This window comes from Lichenostomus cassidix, chromosome 1, assembly GCF_008360975.1.
Source record: "Lichenostomus cassidix isolate B80296 chromosome 1, HeHo_3.0, whole genome shotgun sequence".
Lineage (NCBI taxonomy): Eukaryota > Metazoa > Chordata > Aves > Passeriformes > Meliphagidae > Lichenostomus > Lichenostomus cassidix.
In genome coordinates, this window is record NC_139479.1 from 48,454,624 (window position 1) to 48,479,432 (window position 24,809).

General features: G+C 35.2%; 1 protein-coding gene across 1 annotated transcript in view; it reads left to right on the forward strand.

The window, feature by feature from the left end:
• The window catches only part of LOC146444634 (E3 ubiquitin-protein ligase MYCBP2), a 99,466-nt gene that overhangs the window by 26,026 nt on the left and 48,631 nt on the right, over positions 1-24,809 (forward strand). The window contains exons 3-14 of the mRNA XM_085049525.1: positions 5,067-5,282; positions 10,079-10,232; positions 11,568-11,764; positions 11,981-12,223; positions 12,499-12,570; positions 14,369-14,465; positions 18,735-18,808; positions 19,996-20,134; positions 20,748-20,824; positions 22,363-22,567; positions 23,491-23,655; positions 24,357-24,515. Coding sequence (XP_084905651.1) covers positions 5,067-5,282; positions 10,079-10,232; positions 11,568-11,764; positions 11,981-12,223; positions 12,499-12,570; positions 14,369-14,465; positions 18,735-18,808; positions 19,996-20,134; positions 20,748-20,824; positions 22,363-22,567; positions 23,491-23,655; positions 24,357-24,515 — 1,798 coding nt within the window. The remainder of the gene's footprint in view (positions 1-5,066; positions 5,283-10,078; positions 10,233-11,567; positions 11,765-11,980; positions 12,224-12,498; positions 12,571-14,368; positions 14,466-18,734; positions 18,809-19,995; positions 20,135-20,747; positions 20,825-22,362; positions 22,568-23,490; positions 23,656-24,356; positions 24,516-24,809) is intronic.

Here is a 24,809-nt window from a genome sequence, read left to right on the forward strand (position 1 = left end):
GCTAATCCTGTCCCACTCCTTTAGACACCCTGGATTTTTTTCCTTGCTACTGTTAACTCATGCAAGTGCTGCTTAGGACACTTGGATTTGAGAGAGACTAGACAGAAAACCACAGTTCACTATCTTCTGTTTTCATAATGTTATTTGAAGAATACTGAAAAATTGTCCACTAAATTCCACCAAACACAGATTATACTTGAAATGATTGGCATCCATCTGTTTAGTTTATGCAGAAGTTTTAAAATACAACTTTTTTAGCTTTATACAAATGGATGGAATAAAACTTGGAGAGGGAGGTTCATGTAGCAGACAAATTTATTGTAAGCTAACAATTAGATGTATCCAACAGATAGACTGGGATGAATATTCTCATTAAAAACAGATGTAGCTTTTCAAATAATTTGGCAGTGTTTTCAATGGCTTTTGTATTATTTGGTCTTTCAACCTCAAGAGGGCATCCCTTTCTAAGACATCTTTTAACTGTCCAAAGAATTTGGTGAGCTTCTCCTCTGTTACACATGGATTAGATCAGGTAGTTATTATAACCTGACCTGTCTTTAACAACAGATTAATTTTTCCCTCCTGATTATAATCTATTTCCATCATATTTAAGAATAAACCATTACCTCAGTCATCTGATTCAAGAGGAAGAAAACAAATAGGTCACAAAATTAACTATGCATGGGTTTTGTCTTTAGAGAAAATAATTTCTTTGTGTGTGAGACAAGTGTAAAGGACACCAGAGGGTTTTAGTTTTCACACTCCTTTCCTTGAATGTACTGGATCATTACAAAAGGCTAACTGAGAAGAGCAATTAGGAGTAAGTTGCTCTTATCTTTTGAACCAAACCTGTGCTGTTTACCTTCTCCTACATAATTCATTCTTCCATTTAGCAGAGACTGTATGTTTACAAGGACAAGCTACGCATCAGGGTCTGGGCATCTGCACTTTGTTTTCTCTCTCATAAGTTAGTGTCCTATCTTCTGGAAAATAAAAACATCCAAGAAATAAAATCTTACCTTCATGTATTAAAATGTGTTCACCAGTGCTGGATATTTGGTTTTCGATGTATGATTTCACCACGTATCATGATTTAAGAAGGTATGCATTCAATTTTTGATGTTACCAAGTGAAAGAACAAAGATGAAGATTTAGCAAGTCCCACTTCTACACCTCATATGAAAACTACTAAATCAAAAAGCATAATTCTGTTTTCCAGTCTGTAAGCTCTCTTCTTGTTGAAAGCAGTAGCAGTTTCATATTTCAAGAAACTGGATGCTTTGGGAGAAAAGCTAGTATAGAACTATAGCATCTCATCTTCTATTTGGACACCCTGGAAACTCAGTTTGTAATCATTCTTAATGAACGCTTTGGGTTGCAATATTCCAGCAGCCATTAAGGAAAGGACATTCAGCAGTGCAGAAAGTGATCTTCTTCACTTTATTCACAAATGTCATGTGTATCTTGATGCTTTTAGCACCACGAAAACAAGCTATAGGGCATTGTTTGTTTCTTGAAATAATGTATCCTATAGCTCAAGAGCAGTCCATTTGGATTATTAATAATTCTAGATCTGTGCAAAATTAATAAATTGCTTTGCTGAGTTCTTAGAAGTTGATCAACATTTTGGTTTAATGTTCTACTGTTTTTCTTGACAATATAGAAGTATATTGTGCCAACATGAAATGTAGTATCAGTAAGAGAATTGTAAGTTAAAATACTTTATTAATTTGATAAAAGAATTAGTAAGTGGCATTCTCTAGGTATAGGTATTAGTTAGATTTTCTTAGTGATCTATTCTACCTCAAAATCTGTGAGTCAGCAGCAAGATTGTACAGGTAGTATCATGAATCTCATACTATCAGGAAGTTTTTCTGATTGTATAGAAAGTTCTCATTAGCTGCAGAAAAGTAAACTTCCAGGTGATGGTGGGATGAACTTAAAACCACAGTTTTCTAACTTGTTCAGTGTATCTGACCTCAGTAAAGTTCAGAATCTGTTATCTGGAAAGGAAAAATATTTATTTCATATTGAAACTTCTCATGTCTGTGTTGAATACTTTTCTCTACCATTGTTAAAGAGAAGAAGAAAAAAAAAGCTGCACACTGAATGAGCAATTGCATTAGAGGGACAGAAAGTTTTACTTTTTTTTTGGTGGTTGTTTTTTGTCAGCTCCAGCTTTCTGCTTTGTAAAGGAAATTTAAGAAAGTGATGTTTATACGACCTGCTTATTTATATACATCCACTTTGGAACAGATATTTGTTTTAGAGACCTAGCAACTATAATATTATAGTTAAAGCCCCTTAGATTTGAGCAAATCCATCACAAATAAATTGTCAGTGTTTTTTGCCATATGATGAAGTTTCTGGAGAATGTTGTGTTGTACTGAAATCTGGGTAGGAGATCAGTCTATGTAAGTATTGTTCATGCAATGTTGTAGAAAAGCAAAACACTGAACGCAGAATGATTAAAGTGCTTACTGATTAAGAGTTGTAAAATATGGAGAACGAGTTTATTTCTGAAAATCAGTCAGCTTGTTATTAATAGGCAAGAAAACATACATTGATTTTTATCTAGCACTGTAATGTCTAAAATTATCTGTGCTGTTTTAACAATTTGGCCTGTCTATTTCAAGTGAGGCTATGTGAGCTACAGAGCTTAGGCTCTTCTGGATCTTCAGACTTAGCTGAACTGACAAAGAAAGAATTGGGATGGAAACTGTTCCCAGAAGTTGCAATTACAGTATGTGATATTAACTAGATAAGTGAACTTCAGATAGAGATATTTCGGAGGCTCCAGATATTTTTCTCTTCCTGTAACTGTCAGTAAAACACTTTAGTAAACTAAGTTTAGTAAAGAATTTAACCTGTGCAGTTAAACTGAGCTAGCTTTAAAGCTGAAAGCTTATACTATGTTTGCCTTAACAGGAGCTGCAAAAATTCTTGGGGTAATATGTCATGGATACTTGATATACAGAAGACTTACATGTCGTGACTGTTTAGTTTTCTGGTGCCAAATAAACTTCAAAGTATGTAGGAGCTCATTATCAGTTGTGTCAGTCCAAATTTATTTTGATACAATTTGACACTGGAACAAAGTATGAGGTTGTACCTTGAGTTCTTGCAGTGATGAATATTTTGGGATTTTTAACAGGAGCTTTACTATTTCAAAGATAGTAATGTTGAGCAAGGACTAAACTTTGCTGTCATTCAACCCCTAATGGCAGAAGTTTTGTGGAGCTAAAGAAAAAAAACTGCCAAACTTGAGTATGCATGTAGAGAACTCTTTCCAGCTTTTTTTTTTTCCTCCTTCATTATCTTTATATTTTTGTGCTTACTGCTAACACTGATGGAGGTAAGAAAAATTTACACACCGTGTTTGGTAAAATAGGTTGTATGGTAAAACATTTCTTCTTGATGTTCTAGCTTGCAGTAACTGTAGTAATACTGGAAGGATAGCCAAATATATACCAGTACAGTTAGAATAATATTATAGTCAAAGGGAGTATGTAAACGAATAAATATTTTGAAGTAATTTTGAATTTTTTGTTATGTTTTGTGACATATGGTGTTAAAAGGTCTAGCTTGGAGTCTTGTATTATTTCTGGTGTTAATAAAAATGTATGTGCAGAGAAAAACTTTTTTGATGTAGAAAATTGTGGCAACCATATTGTAGAAAAATAAATCACCCCATTAAAATATTATCCAGTTCACTGGTTCTCACATTTCTTTTTTACTTGCCCTCTGCTAGTTTAATGTTCCCTTTCCCATCACTGCTCTCAGTGATCTGTTTCAAATCACTGTAGTTTGACGGCATAATTTCCTGCCAGATGAATGTGGCAATGCACAATATCTGTGCCCAGTAAATAAAAACAAAAAAAAGACGAAAAGCCTCCACCTATTCCTCAAGAATACAAGAAAGAAACCAAAATGACTTTGTGAGGTTAGTCTTAACCCTGACTCTGTCTGGCCCCCAGATTTTGCCTTGCATGGTCAAGAAAATTTGTCCTGCACTCTTAACCTAGGCATTCTCTCCTTACCTGGTCTTTGTGCCCTCTGTTTACAGCAAAGTGTTACAGAGAATTGCTTCCTCCCCTATGCCTGAAATCCAGTATTCAAAGCCTATGCTCAAACCAGCGTGGTCTTTGGTAGTACACAACCAAATAGAAGGAATAACCCTGCCTGGGGATTAATTGTTGTTGTGGAGTTTTGTTTTTTCAAGTTAGTCGTACCTCCTCTTCCTTCTTAAATGTTGCAGACTCGGGAAGTACATAGCAGATTTTAAAAAATGTTTTTTCTTACATTTTTTCCAAGTCCAGTGACAGCCTCATGAAGGCTCTTTTGTGTCTTGGCCAAGGCTGACAGTAATACACCAGTAGCAGGCACCAAGGTGGGCCAAGGAACAATTTCCCAGCTCCTACTTTGTGGCTTAGAGCTTCTGAAAACAGGATGGTGTCCTGTTTAGTCATAGGCTTTGATTTCTGTATTTAATAATCAGTCCATTAGATTATTATCCTCAAAACAATTATCTGCAGCATCCTGATGGGAATTTTTAAACTTGGCATAAGTTTTCATTTAACAGCAAAACAAGTGTTTTTTTTTTTTTTAACTTCTAGTATACATTTAGCAAACAGCTTTAATTTTTAGTATTTACCGGTAGGTTGAAATTAACAACTAGAATAAAAAGGAGTGCATTTTAAAATTCAATAATGATTAAAAACCCCAAAACTGACTATCGTTGAGGAGGTAAATCCTGACTTCTGCTCCTGTTTTCACTGTAGCACAGGTTTGGACCATTCTGTAGCCTGAGCTGCTTTCATTTTCAGTCCCAGTGTTCTCATCAATTTATGAGAGGTAGAAACTAAAGCTGGAAGGAATCTATTGAAATTTCTTCCTCCTTTCTTCCCTGCTTGAACAGGGAAGTTTCTGGTACTTCAACAGGAAAGTTGTCTCCAGTTTAGAAATAATGTGGTTGGTCAAAATTACTGAGACTGTTGAAATTATTTATATTTAGCAAAGCTTGAAACTTCTAATAAACTAAAATTTAGACCAATCTTGTTTTTCAGACTGAAAACCTTGAGAGTACAATAACCATACCAGATATCAGATTACATAGCAATCCTTCAGCTTTTAATGTTTACTGCAATGTCCGCCATTGTGTGTTGGAGTGGCAGAAGAAGGAAGCATCTGTGTCTTTGGCTTCAAAGAACAGTGTCCAGAGTGGGGATTCAGACAGTGATGAAGAAGAGGAATCCAAAGAGCCACCTATTAAACTTCCAAAGGCAAGTAACTGATACCACTTAGTGTGCCCTGTATGTCATCTAAGGCTGGTATGTTCTTTTGGGGGGATACAGAGCAATAGTATAAGCCAGCTGCTCAAAAAACTGCTGTGGTTTTGTCATCCCTAGTTCAAAATCATTTGATTTGATGAATTAGGATGAACTGTACCTGCCCAAATTGAAGTCAGTTAAACGTCAGGTAAACAGTCAAGTTGCACACCTTTATAAGTGTTGGTACTTGAAAACATACAGCCTCAAAAGTCGACACAAAAATGATGCAAATAAGGCAGCTCTTTTATCTGTCAGAGGCTACCAGATCGTAATGGTAAAGGGTACTTTCTTTTGCTTTATCCTCCAAAAAGAGTCTTTCTGATAATGGAAATCATTCAGTGGAATGGTTCCTACGATGTTTTGCTGGGTATGCATGTAATTGCAGTAACAGTAACTGTCAATTATTCTTGTTACCATTAGTTTTTAATCTTCCATCTTTTGACTTTAGTGTCCTTAGTGGCACTGACAACACCAGATTGTAATGCATGTTAAGATTTTGATGCTATAGTTCAGCAGTTAGGGTGGGTTTTTTACTATTTACTACCTCTGTTCTTATAGTAGGATTAATGGTGGAAAGTCAAAAATAATCTGTATAGGGCTTACTCAATTTATTCTTAATTTTTTTCAATTTGTTGCTTCACTTATTTTTTACTATGTAACTTCTGCACGTTTAGTTTTGTTCATTGCTACCTTATTAATGCTCTGAATTGTGCTTTGTTTTGTTATTCTTCTGAATCCAAAAAGCATGTTTAGGTTAACTTCCCTTGTTTATATTTGCTGTAAAATCAATACAAATGCTGAATTAAAAAGGTGGTTGCAGCTGTGGTTATGTAGAATGTTCAAGTTGTTTAGAAAATTAGGATTTTATAGCTGATTGCGTTTAGGTGTTTCTATCTGAAGGCAAACTTGGCACTCTGGAAAGTAGTGGTGGTGACTTGCAGAGAAACATAAGAAAGTCAGCTAACTGAAATTTTGTGATTGATGTTTGCAAAGTAGTATGTGGTCAGTAGAAATAAAGTCAGCATTGTTTGTGAACTGCATCTGGGTCCTCATGGATTGTATCAAATGAATCAGCAAGTGCTTGTAGATGCTTAATTTGCTTCATTTTAAGTAAAAGGCAATGTAGCTATTAGCATTTATAAAGAATGAAATGGCATTTTAGAGAGATGTTGAAATTAAAAGAGTTTCCAAGGAGGATGAGATTTATCAGTGATATGGACAGAACACTTGCATAGGGAAACTAAAACATTGGTATTGTGTTGGACAGTTTATCACAAAGAGACTTGGAAAAGTAGCACTGTTTTAAAAAGATGGTGGCTTAGAAAAAATGGTAGGGAAACTGTAGGTAAGAAACTCTTAAAATTGACATTTGTCGATTTTGTTACATTTAGTACAGCAAATATAAAATTGATGAGAATCTGTATGTTTTCAAACTATTATTTTTAGTAAAGCATCTACAAAATATCAGATTTGAGAATTTTTGGTTCAAAAATGTTTAGATGCTAGATGCAAACTCAGTATTTTTCATCACTGTCTAGGTAATACAGGGTTGTTTAGGTCACTTGGAGGTAACAATTGGATTTGCATTCATGCTTTTGAAAAAGACGTCTTGGATCTGTCTCATGCTGTAAAACTTTTAGAAACTGACTATGGCAATGTCTTGGTATACTGGATATTTGTGTCTGTCTTCTGCTATGAGTTTATTATGGACTGATTCTTGTGTCTAATGAACAGTATTGTGTAGGGTTTAGTCTGTTAACTGTAAAGAAGAAAGTTACTAAAGTTTCTAATATTTACAATATTTACAAGACAAATTTCTGGTAGTAACTGTTATTAAAAAGAATACTGATGTATTCTGAATTCGACAATGAGGTGATAGATCAAAACGAGTTTGGCAAGGGTTTCTGCTTCTACAGATTCTCTGGGGTTAAACTGGTAAAGTTTGTCCTTGCTGTGTTGGTGGTTTTTTGTTTACAAAAATTCTTTAATTGAGAATAAGTTGAAAGCATTGTACTTTTTTGTAGCTTAGGATGATTTCAGGTCTTCTATTGAAGTATATTTCAGATCTTAAACTTGAGGAAGTCCAGTTTGTTTAGAGCTTTTATTTAGAATGTATTTTGGAATTAGAAGTTGTTGTATACAATGGCTATAAGAAGATTGAGAACAGTTGTTTTTAACATTAAGAGAGGCAGAGAAACACTCCGCTGCTCTTCAGATACTAGCACAACAAAAAACTTGTGTTCTGGTTGTGTTTCAACAGTTTAGTAACTTGCTTTGCTGGCTTTATATTTTTGGATTCACAGGAAATACGTACCTTTGTCTGACATATTTGGCACCTTATTTGTTTAGTAACTTAGCAAGTGATGATGAATTCTCTCTACTTAAAATGGAGTAGATTCAGTGTTGTTGATAAGATTTGTAATTTACAGAGTTAAGAAGAAGTATTTCCCCCATCCTTTGCCCTTCCCTCCCCCCCAGTTTTAAACTTAATGCTGAGTTATGAATGATCCCCAAAAGCCCTGTATTAAAAGGAACAAATACTGGATTAAAATGATTAAGGTGGAATTAACTGACTTAAATATTCTTTGTTCCTACACTGGCATACGTTTTGCTAATAAGCTTAAGCAAAAATTAATATTTTCAAGTTGTAACAAAAATAAAAGACAAATAATTACTTTCTTTAGAGACTGACTTAAATATTTAAAAATTCATTAGCAAAATGATACCTTTGTAAATGTTCTTTTTTTTGCGTATGTATATAATATAAATTAATTCAGAGTAGTATGTAATTTTAAATGTAGAAATGTGAGCTTTGGATATAAGGCTCACAATGCTGTGAGAGGAAAGATAAAGGAAATACAACAGCATAGAGAAGACTTCAGGAAGAAATAGGAGGGCTTTTAGGAATTAGTTAGGAGTCCTAATGTCTGCATCCAGGCTAGAATTTTGGGCACCCTTTGTTAAGCAGTCTTAGACTTTTGATCTGAAGTCTCAAAGGAGTTGCAAAGGGAATGGGAGAGTGGCTGCACAGAGAGCATCAGTACGAGCAGTCAGGCTGTGACACAGAAGCTGAGGCAGCAGTGCTTGTTTTGGCTCAAAAACCCTTCAGAGAGCAGTGAGAACAAGCTTAAGGTGTCTTGAAAAGAACTATTTTCATATTCTGTCCTTCAGTGGACAGTTTAGAGAAGAGGGGTGGAGAGATAAATACATAGTATGTGTATGTGTAGATATGCGTACATGAGATACTAATGTGAACAGATCTGTTTTATGAAGGCTACTCAGTCTCTTGATCTCAGTTATTTAAAAATCAACCCCAAACCTGTGCAGACGTGACAACATGCCAGCAGAACTATCTCTTGTTGGTTCCTACTTTAGTGGAAGTTCACCAAATGCTTTTTTCCACAGTTATGTTCTCTACCTTCTCTGTCTGCCTCTGTCAGCTCCTAGATGAGGTTTGCTTTCTGAAGATTGTGAAGAACAAAATAAACTTCTCAGTTTCTCTCAAAGCCACTGTAACTGAACAGGAAGGGCATTTCTAAAAATGTACTTCAGTGTGTTCTATTTTTTAGCCTTCTGGATGATGGTGAGTTTTGGATCCTGGAAAAAACATCGTGCCATTATTATGTTGATAGTTGTGTTTCTCCCCCACTCCATTGCAGATGTGAAATTTAAGGTGTAATTTGCAGGAAAATTGCTGTTGTGCTTTGAAGGCTTGACTTGGTTTTTTTATCTTTCCTCCAAAGAATAAAATACATGATAAAATAATTTCTGAAAGACAGGAATCAAATTGAGTGTCGGCAAAGACAGTTACAAAGCATCCAGTAGAACTTAGAGCTGACTGCCAGAATAGATATTTTTTAAGCATAAGTGGCAGTTGCATTAACAATGTTCTTTATTTTCACATTCTAGTGTTTTTCCTTAGATTGTACTCAGGGGTGAGTCTGTGTTAATTAAAGGTGGGGGCTCTGCTCCTGACCAAGACACATAGTGAAGTTTTTAAGATATGGTTGCTTACTTGTAATGAGCTAACCCTCCTCTCTTTTCTTTCATCCTCATCATTATTAAATACAGAGTTGGAGAAGGAAGTGCAAGGGTGCAGTCAGTGGAGAGAAGAATGACTAATCTCAGAATAGTCAGGAATTCTGAAAGGGAAAGTTAGAGATGGCTATAACAGGGCTTTTACACATGTTCTATTAGTTGGCTTAATGCATATCTGTGATGAGTACATACAGAGTTCTAGTGACAAGCAATTGATCTTTGTTTTTGTCACAATATAAAAAAATAATACCAGAGGCTGTGGAGGGGAAGTGCTAGACCTGCCAGTATCAGCTGTCAAACATGTTGTTACTCAGGTTGTGAAGCCAGGTTGCAAGCCCATTCTAGTTTGCTGGCTCACATTAATGAACAAGGAAAAAGACGGCTGTCAAAGTGTGAACTGGATGAAAATTAGAAGAGCTTATAGACACAATTTGCCTCTTACTGTGCAAAAAATACCAAGTTTCCTTATTCTTTCAGGAAACTACTACTCTGCTTAGATATGTTCTTTTATGTAATGGCTGACTTTACATGTAATATTTGCTGGTATAGTTGTATAGGTGAGTTCTTGATTTAGATTCTTGTTTGAATTAAGACTGTATTTTGTATTACAACTTTTTGAGTAACTGTCTTGTTCACTGAATATACTTTTGTTGATGATGATCGGAAACTATTATATTGACAGCTGTTCTGAAAAATCTCTGCTTCTTTAGATCATTGAAGTTGGGTTGTGTGAAGTCTTCGAATTGATAAAGGAGACAAGATTTTCTCATCCATCCTTGTGTCTCAGGAGCCTACAAGCCCTACTTAATGTGCTCCAAGGTCAGCAACCAGAAGGTCTACAGTCAGAGCCTCCTGAAGTCCTAGGTAATACCTCATCTGTTACTGTATTTGTGTTAACGTACATCTGTTACTGCGTTGTTCAGAAAAAAATGGTTCTTAGCAAGTATTTGTGAGATAATAACATGCTTGTTCTCAACTGACTGACTTGATTCTGGAGTGTAAACTCCTTATGGTGCATGTTCCCAGTACTTCCTCAACATTAATCTTTTCCAGAACAGGAATGTTGGCACATAAAGGCATGTATATGCAGGGTTTCACTGAAACGTAGTAAACCTTACGGTCTTACAAATTGTGATTCACTTGGCTTACTGAAGCATAAAATACTTGTTCTTACTGGAAAGAATATAATTCTGGGGTGAATTTCTCTGGCAATCTGCTCCTGCTCTGGTTTGTAGCTTATATATTTAATGTTGTAATTTATGTGAAGCTGCTAAGCAGAGTGTCAGAATTCTGGCTTTTATTTTGGACATCCCAAAGCTTCCATGAAAATTAATTTTGTTTATAATGATAATGAAAATAAAAGTTGAACTCCTGATGCCTTTGAGAGCATGATTGACTATATCCTTTAAGTTGAAATTCCATTATCTTTCTTTGGTTCATAGTTTTTACTGGTTTATAGAATTGCAGAGAAGTCTAGGCTGTAGCCTGTGTCATTTAAAAATAATTTAAAAACAATCTTTAGGCTTCATATATTTTTTCATATTTTATGACTTAACAGAATTCCATTTCCAAAGATAGTAATTTGCTACAGAAAGCTGTTAGTTTGTTTTGATGCACAGAGTATTAAAAAGCTATATGGAAGACTTTTTGATTACTGCATTAGTGATTGCTTGTATCTGCTCTCAAAAAGATTGAGGTGGCTTTCTGTTCACAGCTTGATTGTTACAGATGTTCAGCCACTAAACAGTGCTTGGAAAGAGGTATATGATCAAAATAACTTTCAAGCCTTGATTTGAAATTCTCGTCACTGTGAAATGGGTTGTGGTTCAACGTGTATAATGGTCATGAAGAGTAGACAAGTTTGATCACGACCTACACATCATCTCGATGAGGTAGACTGACCAGGCAGGTCAAATTTTTGGCCCATTTCTTGTTAATGTGTTCCACTGTGACAGAAGGACTTGAACTTTTCTTCTTTGGCCATGGTAATTATCCAGACTTGATGTTTTCTGGCTGAAAAGAACGAAAAGTTATGGATATTTTAGGTATATTTGAGATGCTTTCTTTTCCATCTGAAATTAGCTGTAAACGCAATGGCTGAGGAAAGATACAATGTATTTTCTAAGTTTAATTTTTCATTGATAGTTGCTTTGTATGATTTTGTGACTTGTCCGTGTAATGGCTGTGTTTTATCTGCAGAATCCCTGTTCCAGCTGCTTCTGGAAATAACTGTCCGTAGCACGGGAATGAATGACAGTACAGGACAGTCCTTGACAGCACTTTCCTGCGCTTGCCTCTTCAGTTTGGTAGCTGCCTGGGGAGAGACAGGAAGGACGTTGCAAGCAATCTCTGCAATCCTCACCAATAATGGCAGCCATGCTTGTCAGACTATTCAGGTCTTGCACTAAAACTTCTCTGTATCTGGGAATTTATGTAAATGAGTACTTCCCATGAATTCTGAGATCTGTTGTTTAATTCAGTTACCTTTTTTCCCCCCTCACTGTTTTTGAGATAAGTAGGTATTTCTATGTCTCTCTTGAATTGGAAATAGAACAAAAAATACAAGATTTTAAAAACTGTTATTTTCACTCACTATTTCTTTTACTGTTTAGGTGCCAACCATTTTAAACTCTCTTCAGCGGAGTGTACAGGCAGTTCTGGTGGGCAAAATCCAAATCCAGGACTGGTTCAGTAATGGGATAAAGAAGGCAGCCTTGATGCACAAATGGCCATTGAAAGAAATATCTGTAGATGAAGATGACCAGTGCCTACTTCAGAGTGATGGTTTTTTCCTCTATCTCTTATGTAAAGATGGACTTTACAAAATTGGCTCTGGATATAGCGGGACAGTGAGGGTAATGTGGCTACTTCTTGTCTGCTGAGTGATAGTTAATATTTTAATTTACCTTTTGTGATGTCCTGTTTCCATGGAGAATCTTACATAGCTGCTAATGATCAGTTCTATTACAGTTTGTGTAAATTTTTTGATGATTTCTATGACAATTTGACAGCATTTTCTTAGAAATTTCACTTCTCAATATGGTTGAAGACATTATTTAGATGATAAATGATTGTGTGTTGAGTTTTCACTCTGATATTTGTTAAATAATGGGAGTTTTTTGCTTTTCAGGGCCATATATACAATTCTACATCCCGCATCAAAAACAGAAAAGAAAAAAAGTCTTGGTTAGGCTATGCTCAGGTAGGTGAATACTTAAAACATAAAATGTGTGGCCCTCCTCATTTTCACATTCCTTTGGCTTTCATTGTAAAAACAATTTTTTTTGGTACTGGCTTCTAAATTAGAAGATGATGGATATGTGATTGTACTGGCATATAGAAAGGAGTAATGGCGTGTCCTTGCTTTGTGTTGTCACTGTAAAGACTTTAGTGAAATATGATGGTTTAGCACATCAGTTTATGAATTGTCCAGTCAGTTGATGTGTGTTTCTCAATTGTCTATCAGTGGATGTAAAAAAGTGCTGTTGCAACAAACGTGTAAAAAATACTTGAAATATCTGTTTATGAAAATAAATTGACTTCGGAAAATTTGCAGTAAAATAAGGAAATGCTGTTTTGGTTGGGGGAGGATTGAGCATATGTAAACAATAACTAGAAATAATTGTTAACACTGCCATTGTGGAGTTAACTGTATTTGGATGGTTTGGGGTTTTTTAAGAGTTAGTCAGTTTCTGGAATATCAACCATTTTTTCTTACGCCTTATTATTCATTTTAAAAAACCCTCAAAACATACACAAAACTGTATTTCAGAGAACAATTAATTTACTTAATTTTTTAACTAGTGCGCATTTTTTATTGTATATTTACTACTAACTGAGTGATCTCATTGTCCCAGTGTAATTTTCAGTATCATCCTTTCCATGCTTTTGAAGTGAAATTGTTCATTACAAATACATGTTCTGTCATTGCAGTTATCATGTGTGTTTATCTATATACACACACACACATACATGAAATCTGATTTTATGTAGTGTAAAAGCAGATCACCAAAAGGTACAAATGTGTGTGTATGCATTCATTCTGGAGCCTGTTTTATGAGTTTGGAAAGGAGCAGGATTCATGTAGTTTCACTAGATAGTGTTACATGTTTGGACATTCTGTACAAAGCTGTAAGTGTATGTGATGCTTTTTGAGTGCTTGTACAGGTGTATACACTCACACAGTGACTGCACCCAAAGGCACTGCAGTTTGGACAAATGTCGTTCTGGGGCTATATTTATACAAAGGTGTGTAACTCACGCTTATTGCTAGTTATGTGTCCATAAAAGAGATAAAATGTGTCCTTAATCTCATCTCCTTCAGGTGCATGGTTAACTTAAATTCAATTGATTTTTCTTACTTCATCGTATTAGCTATTTTAAAATTGAATTTTTCCTATCTACTTTAATGCTCTTTACTTACTTCATGTGGGTTTGTGTTTCCTCATTTCACTGAGATTTATTTATCCAGTAGTTTAGATGGAAGACATAGTCTTAGTGTGGGAGTCAAAGTAGTTAATTAATATTTTTGTTAAATCTAGTTTTTAATGCATATATTAATATTCATTAATGATTCCCCTTCTGTATAGGGCAACATTATCTATTGCCTTCCTGGGATTCCTGTGATTAATTTGTTGATTGGAAAAGTGGGAACAGAAACACTGGTTTTTACTGTGGCTGTGGCTTTTAACTCCAATTGTGTACAGATATAAGTAGCAGAATTAAAATGCATGGCTTCAAAAGTTGTATATGAGCTTCAGTATGCTAATCTACAGCATGTAGAAAGGGGAGGAAGGGGTCCAAATTTCCACTTTCTAATGCAGAATTTAAGTAGTAGAAAAAATGTTGATCATCAAAAGGAAGCAAATTTGATGTAAAAAAGGTTTCCAGAATTTTAAAACAATATCTAAAATAATGGTTGCATTTTTTCTCTTTTAACATTTGTTGATGTATTTAAGACTATTTTCATACTTATATGTATATATTTTTGCTCTTGCCAGGGTTATTTATTATATAGAGATGCGAATAATCACAGTATGACAGCCATAAGAATAAACCCTGAAACTTTGGAACAAGACGGTACAGTTGCTTTGCCAGGTAAGAACCTCCTGATAAGACAACTTGGGTTAGTTTGCTGTTTACATACTATGTATTTTCAGGCAAGCAGAAGAGAAACTGAGAGATTTTGATGTCACAAAGAGATTGCTTTATGACTTTGCTTTACTTCGGACCAGATTCAGTATTTCATTTAGAAGCTTTGCATGGTACTCCAATTGCTGGAAGAATATTGCAACATTTTAGCATATGTGGCCATCTTAATTTAAAGACTACAACAGCTTAAATTCCTTCTTAAAAATTTTATTTCTTTCTCATTTGAACTTTGAGTGTTTGGCTCACATATGACTTTGTTTCCAGGATCTCTTACGTGTAATTGCAAACTCAAAACTATGAACAAAACCATTTGCTTTTTAAAAGGTAAAAATGTATCGAAAAAGGAAGGCAGTTAATGAACACTGATGGACCATGCTTCTGGTGATTATATTGGGGGTGGATTTCAGTTCATTTGTTTGGGGATTTTTTTTTTAATTGTTTATTTGGTGGGGTTTTTTTGTTTGTTTTTTTGGGTGGGGTTTGCTTGTTTTGTGAAGGGTTGTTTGGTTTCATTTTGTTGGCCTTTTTCAGAGGAGCCTTGTAACTTCAGTCTCTGTCTTAGGAATGAGGGTATTCCTGGAACATGCTTTTACGGCTTCCTAGTGAAATACATCTGTTTTTTGCTACTCATATAAACAGTAGAAGGACACAAGAATATATTTTAATCAAACAATGACAGGCTTATTCTGTAGATCAGAAGAAAGATTTTGTGTTTCATTCTGCCATAAATAAGAAACCACTGACTGAAACCTCAGAAAAGTTCTCTAGGATTTTTGCCTTTAAAACACAAAATAATTTTTTTTAAAAGTTCTGAATGTTGAATCTAGCCCATGCAACCTTCTGCACATCCTTAAAGTCTTTATAAGCTGCTCGTCCTCTGTGTTGGGACCATATGAGATATTTCAGTGAGAGTACATTCAAGGACCTGTAAAAATGCTTTTCAGGGTGATTTTACAGCTTTCTTCACCTCAGGGCAACTTCTTCAATGAGTAGGTCTCTTTGATGTCCTTAATTATATTTCCATTTGTAAACAAATCAGTGTTCCTTGGGGAAATCCTGAGAGAGACTTGAGCACATATGAAGTCTACCCTTTGGAGCGCTTAGCTTGCTTTTGCAAATCTCAGTGACAAGTGTCATTCTGCAAAACTGAATTGTGTTTATACTGTTAAGAGGCACAAATTTAATGAGAGTATGTCTTCTCAATAAATTGCAAGAGCAAATCTTGCAGCTCTCCTGAATAACCATTCAGAAATTCCTCAAACTATTTTGCACAGTTACATTTTGTATGGCTTGTGATGGTGTCAGAGTAGATGTTAGATGTTCTTTGTAACTTCAGCCCTTTGTGTTTCAGTCCTTGAACTTTGGTGTTTTGCTTTGTGCACTTCTACACAGTGCACTTTATCTCAGTATGTTATTGTGAGCAGATATGACCTTGTTCTTTTGCCTAGGACAAATTCCAAGGGGTCCACTTCTGGTTATTTTGTTTTCCATTAGAAAAAAAAGAAATGAAGGTAGGGGGAAGGTGTGTGAAGGAAAACTGAATAGATACTTTAAATAAGTAGTGGCTGCCTCACTGAAGTCTTAGGGTGAGTTGGAAGTTGTTTTAATTCTGTAAAGTCACGCTGGATAGAACTAGAGGGCAGTAACCTTGCTAACAGCAGAACACAGCAAACACTTGCTCCTAGTTGGTGTGGTATTCAGACATGGCTCTATCTGGAATTAATCTCTTTCAAATGCCTGGCCTGGTGATAGTGCATTTAAAAAGGTTATTAGAATTTATTCATACAGGGGATGCATAGGAGATTAGGAGCTCGTTAGGAGATGTGATTAGAACTTCATCCTAGCTAGAAGTCACGTGACCTTAGGAAGAATCAGAGAGCTATGGAACATTATTTTCTCCTTTCTCAGACAGTAGGATCCATCATCTCCTTGAAACCATAGACTTCTGTTTCTAAAGGGCAGTCTTTCAACTCTGATAGATGATCTAGCAAATTCAGCCTTATATCTGGAACTACCAGGCTGTTTGTCAACATTCTTGTGTCTAATGCCTTTGCCAAGATTTGTACACTGTACTTAAGTTGTGCATGTGTTTTCTCAGTCCATGTATCATAAACAAATGTCTGATGCCATGAGAATTTCCTAGGTGACTGGACCTGAATTTACAGAGGAGGTTTTCATTTTGACCATTTCTTTCAATAGTAATGTTTACTGCATACCTTAAAAGAGTTACTGTCTTCAGCTGAAGAAGTCAAAGTCACATAGTATATGGTTTTATTGTAGGAGGCTGTGATTAACAGATGTCTGTAGTTACGTATTTTTAGTAAAACACAAACCCTTTCTCTTCTAGCAGTCTCCAGACACAGACTTTGGTTATCTTCATCCCCAGATTTCCAAAGTCAGATTGAATAAGACTTGGGAATTGATTGTAAGAGCTCCTTCTTAGCTGAGACAGTATACGCTCCTAGTTTTTTCCAGATACTCCATTTGCCTTCCATTTTTTATTCTTCCCATTAATTTGGTATTTAATGCTGGGCCTGGATGTTATCTAATCAAATGTTGATTTTTAAGAAGTCTTCTGGAGAACTTGTATTAAGAAAAAAAGCATTCCTATTCCAGATTTCCTCTTTGAACACATCTACCAAACATAGGAACAACCCCCAGAAGTGTTTACTGGGAGATTCACCTCTTGAAATGACTGAAACAGTAGGCTAACTAGTGTAATATGGACCCACTGGTGGCCAGAATATGCTGTTTCCTTGGCTTTTGTGCTTGTGTAAGCGTGTAATTTTCAGTCATTCAGGGAATCTTAATGCTTACCAACTTCCTGGAACCTTTGGAGAAATGTCGTTTAGATTAGTTTTGGAAACTTCTCATCCAGTTACTGATATTTGTTTTGTTTTATAACTAATACAACTTTGCAGCATATAGAATTAGTAGCAAGAACTGGCTTTGGTTGTTAAATCTGAGATTATTTTTGAGAGAGCATTATTTCAAACTTCAGTGTTTCTGCTGCCGTTCTCCATCCTGCTTGCTGCATACCCTCTGTGATTCATGCCTGGTTGTGCTCTAAGGGGAAGGAAGGTTGTCTGCTTTTGGTACTTTGCTTTCAGATGTGAGAATTACAGAAGACTTTCTAATGCATATTTTATTCCTGGTATGACACTGTGTTGGATTGACCAGTATATCAGGAAAAAGTAAACAAGTTAATGGGTTTCTATGAGGTATTTCCAGCTGTATTATTTTTAATGCTCCAGCTAGGTAGCAACAAAATAGCAAACTTGTTGGTTATGCTAGAAAGACACTGTGTGCTTCATTTAGTATTAAACTTGTTAGATAAAATGCTAATAGTGGATCTTTGTTCCGGTTACGAAGCAAATATTTGGACTGAAGTGGATGTCAGGTAGTATTTTTGAAAGAGGTCTCTTTCCTATGTGTAATCAATGAGACAAGCACCATACAAACCATATGATATCAATCTCTTTGCTAGTAGCTCCATCAACAGAGAAGGAAGGGAAGAAAAAATGGTGTAGAGATATACATATAAACTTGCAAAAAAGTGCTCTTTTTCTTTTTTTTTTTTCCTCCTAATTTGGGTAGAAATCTATCCTTACCATTTTTCTTGGAAATAACTGACCTATTTTCAATAAATGTGTGAGGTATTCAAGTGTATACTTCATAGTTTTCAAAAATCCACTCGATTTTCAGTTAATAGTTTGGTGAAATGTATAAATCCTGACCAAAAAAAAGAATAATAAAAAGTGTGATTCATTTATTTCTGTAGGTTTTATATGTTTGACTGAGGAAAGGTGTCTTTAAAGGTAATGGTCTTTATATAAGAAAAAGGTCTTTGGGGAAGGAGACTTAATAGTCCTGGAAAATTCAAATTTATTTGTGTTAGTTTAGAATATGCCTCACAGGTGACTACTAAATGCTTTTTTTTGCAGTTAAATATTGGGGTGTAACTACTTACATTTCATACAAAGGAGAGTGCTGTAATAACTCCTACAGGAACTAAGGAGAATTACATGCCTTTGGTGAGACAGGAGATCTTAGTGCAAAATAACACATTATCAGAACAGTATGATCTCACTATGGACAAAGTAGAACTCTCATAATCTGACTGGAGTGAGAATGAATTAGACAAAAGCAGAGATTTGTGTGTGTGTGTGTATGCTAATATAAACTGATGCAGTGCACTTCATCTTTCTCTCACAGATTGTCATACTGAAGGGCAGAATATCCTTTTCACTGATGGAGAGTATATTAATCAAATAGCAGCATCTAGAGATGTAAGTTTTACAAATGATGGGTATACTGTTTTTCTCTCAACTGTGTTTTATTTTAGAGTATTTATAGCTTCCTTTTTGCTTAATGTTTGGTCTTTTCTTCAGTAGCAGAACTAAGGGAGAAATCCATGTAACTAGAAGTAATGAAACTGACATATTTGTGCATAAAAAGCAGTATTTTGGTATTCACAATTTTAAATGTGAATTTATGTGAAATGTGAAATGAAAAATGTGAATTAATTAAAATGACAAATGATTTTTTATTTTTCAGATAAGTCTTAAGAAAAACTCCATTGTTTTTTCAGGAAAAAACTCTTATACATTGAATAATGTCTTTTTAACATGTTTTACAGGCTCTTTGTGGGATAAGCTTCTTAGAGCTTAATGATAAATTGTTTTTCTGATATAGTTTCCTGTAACTGGTTTGGAACTTGTTGGGGCATTTCAGCCAGTTTTACTAAAGAGATAGGAAATATACTATATTCCAATAGTTTTTGGTTTTTGTGTGTGAAAATTGCCTGTTGGCCAAAACTGTGGAAGCCCAAATAAGTGCTCCTGCTAGGGACAAAACTGTGGTTGTATGATTTTTTCCAGCAGACAGTTATTGCGTTTTTAGTTCTGGTTAGGTTTTTGAAAGTGAGAAACCTGTAAAACAGGGATGGGTTCAGACTGGATTGTCAAAAAATGCTAGACATCAACTGTGAGAAAACTAGGGTTAATCCATTTCTCTCCTGACAGAACAACTGTCGTTGATTTTTTTTAACATGGCCAGATGAAGATACTCTACACTTGTAAACAGAAAACTGTTCAGCCACTCTTTATAGCAGTCACTTGGCATGCAGAATTTTGGGTTCTGAATCAGAAGTAGTTGAGGGCTTAAAACATAGATGTAAACAGTTATATAAGTAACATTTCTTCAGCAGTTCATTATTTTCGTAGTGTTCATAGTATTTTCGTAGAACTCAGTATTTGTTTAAGGTATGTCAGATACTTGCTTCACCTTGTCCTGATGACCACTTTCTTCTGTTCTCCTCTAGTAAATGTTATGTTATAATAAATGTTATTTTATCAATGTGTTGATAAAATAACAGTTTACTCTGAAATAATACTATGTTGGTGCACTTAGGATTTGAAAAATGAATTAATGCATTCATTGTACAGTGTGAAGTAGATTTTTGTGTTTATTGCAGGATGGCTTTGTAGTGCGAATATTTGCCACAAGTACTGAGCCAGTATTGCAACAAGAACTGCAGCTCAAGCTTGCAAGAAAATGCTTACATGCTTGTGGCATCTCATTGTTTGATCTGGAGAAAGATTTGCACATTATCAGTAAGTTGTCTAATTTGTAAGTTAATAACAAGCCTGGTAATTCAAACAATAGAGCTGAAACACTGCCCTTCCCTTTGGTTCCATTATGTGCAGGGAGGTATAACTCCATAATAAACACATGTGGAGAGGTGTTTGAAACTGCTGAAGCATTATTTGAGTCAGAGTCAAATCCATTCACCCATTTTGAATCACCTTTCTCTCTCTAGTACTATCCATGGTTTGCCAGTATTTTCCTTCGGTTGTATAATAAATATATAATTGTTTGAAGCTTGGACTTTATAAAACATAGCTAAGGTGCTGAACTCCTTGCTGAGAGTCAAAGTTAACAAGTTAAAAAAAACAGTGACTGGATTAAAGGGAAGAAGAACCACGTTGAAAAATACCTTTGCATCAGAATTCAAGGTGAAGACTTGTTAGTATCTGTGAAAATATTTTGAAAAAATATCTCTTGGCCTTTGCTTTGGGGTGTTTTTGCTCTGTTGAGCCTGCTTTTTGCTCCATCAGAACAAAGAAAAAAAGTATTTGGCTACATGGACCAGCAGAGTTGGATAGGTAACTGGTCTGTGAAACTGCTTGGTTAAACTGTTCAGTTAACGCAATCTTACTTGCACAGGTACAGGGTTTGATGAGGAGTCAGCTGTCCTTGGTGCTGGGAGAGAGTTTGCACTGATGAAAACTGCTAGTGGAAAGGTACTGAAAATGTTCTGTAGTAAATAGCAAATTGCACCAGTAGATTTCTGTGCTTTTTAATTTAATCATTTTCCGTAATTTCTTTTTGCCTTTTCAGTGTGTTAGAAATGTATATCTATGACTGTATTAAAATATATTTTTCAAAGTCTGCTTTAAAACATTAAGGCAAATAGTTATTTAAAAGCATAAACATACAGTTGGAACCACTGAGAAATCCATGACTTGAATTTATAGGAATTTCTACAGTCAGACATCAAATGAAGGGCTTTGTTTTAGATTTGGGAAACCAAATTGCCTTTTGTCTACAAATGATGTGTTAGCACCTTTGCAAATTTTACTACCTCATAACTTTCCACAAACAGTCTAACCGTAGTAATTTATTTAAATTTCAGCCTGATTTTTCTGATCCTTTAGAGAGTTACTGATACCCCTATGCAGATTTTTCAATTGATTTCTTTAAACCTATTCTTAATAATTTGATGTGTTGGTTCTGCTCAGTGGAGGCTTTTTTAGAGGTATTTGCATATTCATGGCAATTTAGAAACAATATTGACACTGACTTTTTACTTTAATTACTGTGTTTCTGTTTCAGTGTAAAAGACCAATGCTATTTATCTTGTAGAAGCATAGTTTTTAATTTGTACATGTTTGAAATTATATGGCTTTATTGGAATGTAGGCCTTGCTCTGCTGCTATCAATACAGTGAGAATGTTGAAAATGTTAGTGAATAAATATTTTTTATAATAAAATTTGATGGTATGTAACAGAATTTGATCAAGTAGAACTCTTCACCATTCCAGGAGACAGATTAACTTGATCATTCAACTAACAAAAGTGTCTGTTCAATATAAAATTAACAAATTTCCTGGGTTTGTTCTATAAAGTTGTCTATTGAGGTAGGAAATATGATGTAGAAGGCAATGTAGAATGGCTCTAGGTGCCCCATAGGTTGACATACCAATTTTATAGAACAGTTGAGTTCCATGGTTCTAAAGGAAATGTTTTAGTTTGTGTCAGTAGTTTTGTGTTTGTTCATGTGAAATATGTTATTCTGTTATTTATGTACTCAATGGCCTGCATAACTGTGCATTAACTAAAAATGTTTTGAAAATGTGTTGAAGTATATGAAAATATGTAGTAATCTGTTATTTTAAATTAATTTTATTGTTGTAATACCACCTTGTTTTAACAAAGACCAGACATCTTTGTGAGATGTTTTACATTCTTAGTTATCTCTGTGAATAGTTTCTTCTGTTCTTTCTTGTGTGTTCAAATCATCTAGCCAAACAATTATATATGAAAACTCAGTGGCACAGTAGAAAGTATGTTTCTAAACAAGCAGAAGCTAATCCGAATGTTTCCCCCATTAAGTCAAAATTGATGGGTTTGAGATAGAGATATTGAAATGGTATAAACAAAGTCAGGAAAAGTGCTGTATGGTTTGAAATGAAAGGATTTAAAAACAACTCAACTTTAAGAATTATGTAAGCTTGAAGTGCTGTGGCATAACTAAAACTGATAAACTTTTTTCTCCTAGATTTATTATACTGGCAAATATCAGAGCCTTGGAATCAAACAAGGTGGCCCTTCAGCTGGCAAATGGGTTGAACTCCCAATCACAAAATCTCCAAAGATTATTCAATTTTCTGTTGGACATGATGGTTCACATGCCTTACTTGTTGCTGAGGATGGAAGCATATTCTTCACAGGTTCTGCTAGTAAAGGAGAGGATGGTGAATCAAGTATGTATCACTGCTTGCCTGCCCACTGGTTGGTAAAAACCTCTTAACCAGTTTTTAATTTGAAGAGTTTCAACACTTTCCAGGAACATGTTAAGCATGCCATGTGTGCTGGAGTTTATGCTGGCCCTGAGTCCTCACAACCAGTGCCACAGCCTCTCCCAGCTACAGAATCTGATCTCTGTTTTACCACAGTTTGGATTGTGTGGTGGACAACGCTATTTTCATGTTTTCCCAAGAAAAAACAGTAATAAATTTGGTCAAGAGACTATGCTGTCTGCCTGGGACTGTGATAAGCTGTAGAGCGAAACTTCTGCCTTTTTGCTGTTGTTTTATTGAGCTTTGGAAATGCATGTTTTTCCGCCTGATGGAGAGATGCATTGATCAGAACTTGTAGAAGCAGATCTTCTGTGGTTGATCAAGCAGAATTCTTCAGACAGTGGAGAAGACAAATTAATTTGATCTTCAGACTATCAAATGCCTCATCAATATAAAATTAACACATTTCCTACTTTTGATTTCTGTAGTTGTGTGTGTAGGTTGAAATAGACTTTATAAGACAATTAAAGATAGCTTTAGGTGCCCTGAAGCTGTGATCTGCTCTTATGTTAAACACTTCAGTTTAGGAAACAGATGGTACATGATGATGTGGTAGATTAATAAGAATAATTGAAGTGTTTGGAAACACTTGAAGAATCATTGCTAAAAGACACTGATCTAATCATGCCTTTCCTTGTCATTGAGCTTTTTGAGAGGAGCCAGCATATTCCAGTTAAAGTCAGACCAGGAGATTGTACATATAGTTAGTTGTTTCTTTGTTTTTTGGGTTTTTTTTTTTCATTAGTAGTCTGAGAACTAATAATTGTGCCTCTGATGGTTTGGGTTTTTTTGGTAGATTGACTTGTAATTTATTTCTTTATTTAAAGCTAAAAGCAGACGGCAATCAAAACCATATAAGCCTAAAAAAATTATTAAAATGGAAGGAAAGATTGTCATATCTACAGCGTGCAATAATGGAAGCAGTTCTGTAATTTCAAAAGATGGAGAACTCTACATGTTTGGAAAAGATGCCATTTACTCTGACAGTACAAGTAAGTTAATATTGGTCTTTTAAATGATTTCTCAACTAGAGTAATTGAAATTAGCATGGAAGTTTTTAGCCCATGGGAATGTTGTTTTTGTGTTTCTTACTTTCTTAATGTATTTCTGACATTTTGTTGATTCAGACAAAAATGACAGAAGGGTAGAAAAAGGCAGTTTCCTAAAATTTTGTAAATGAATTTGGGATCACTGGGGACAGATAACCAAATACATAATTCCATTAAGGAGAAGAGGAGAAAATTCACTTGTATTAATCTGGCACTAGAAGGCCACACAGGAAAAAGTCACAGAAATGAGACGTGCTTTGCTATGGACAAAGGCTGCTGGAAACAAGACCTTACGTGTTTTTCTGCTCATAGGGTAGCAGGTGATCCTGTACATCTCAGTTTAAGTAAATATTGATCAAACAAACTCCAATGTACTTATGACTCCTTTAGAATTCTTTTTCAAAACAAGTGATTTGCAGCAGTTTTAGGTTTGCTTTTGGCCTTTCTTTCTTTGCAGGACAAGTGACCTAGGCCTAGTTCTCCTTTCACTTTTTATTCTAGCGCTTGTTTTTTATATCTGTTGTTTTTCTCTCTTGCTGTAAATTTTAAAATTGTCATTATCCACTAGCAATTTTGTTATATCATTGAGTTTCCTTCTTGGCTAGAAAGTACAATTTGTTACTTGAGTGTTTTATGTCTTACAGGTTTAGTAACAGATTTGAAAGGCCATTTTGTGACTCAAGTAGCCATGGGTAAAGCTCACACCTGTGTGTTAATGAAGAATGGAGAAGTTTGGACATTTGGAGTAAATAATAAAGGACAGTGTGGACGAGACACAGGCTCTATGAGCCAGGGAGGAAAAGGTGTGGGACCTTGATTTTTCTTTTCTTTTTTGTGCTGGCAAATACCAACAGTGAAGACAAAGCTAAACATTTTTTAATAAAATGTAATTCCGATACTAAAGCTTGAATATGTGCAACATACTTAAAAACATCAGGCATGCCCATGCACAGAGAGATTAGAAAAGCAGGCAAATCAGGCATTCCTAGGCATTTCTTTTAAAACCTGTTCTTCAGACTTTCAGCAGTAGCCACTGTTCATAGACCCACAGAATAGTCTGAGGCAGAAGGGATCTTTTAAAGGTCATCTAGTCCAAT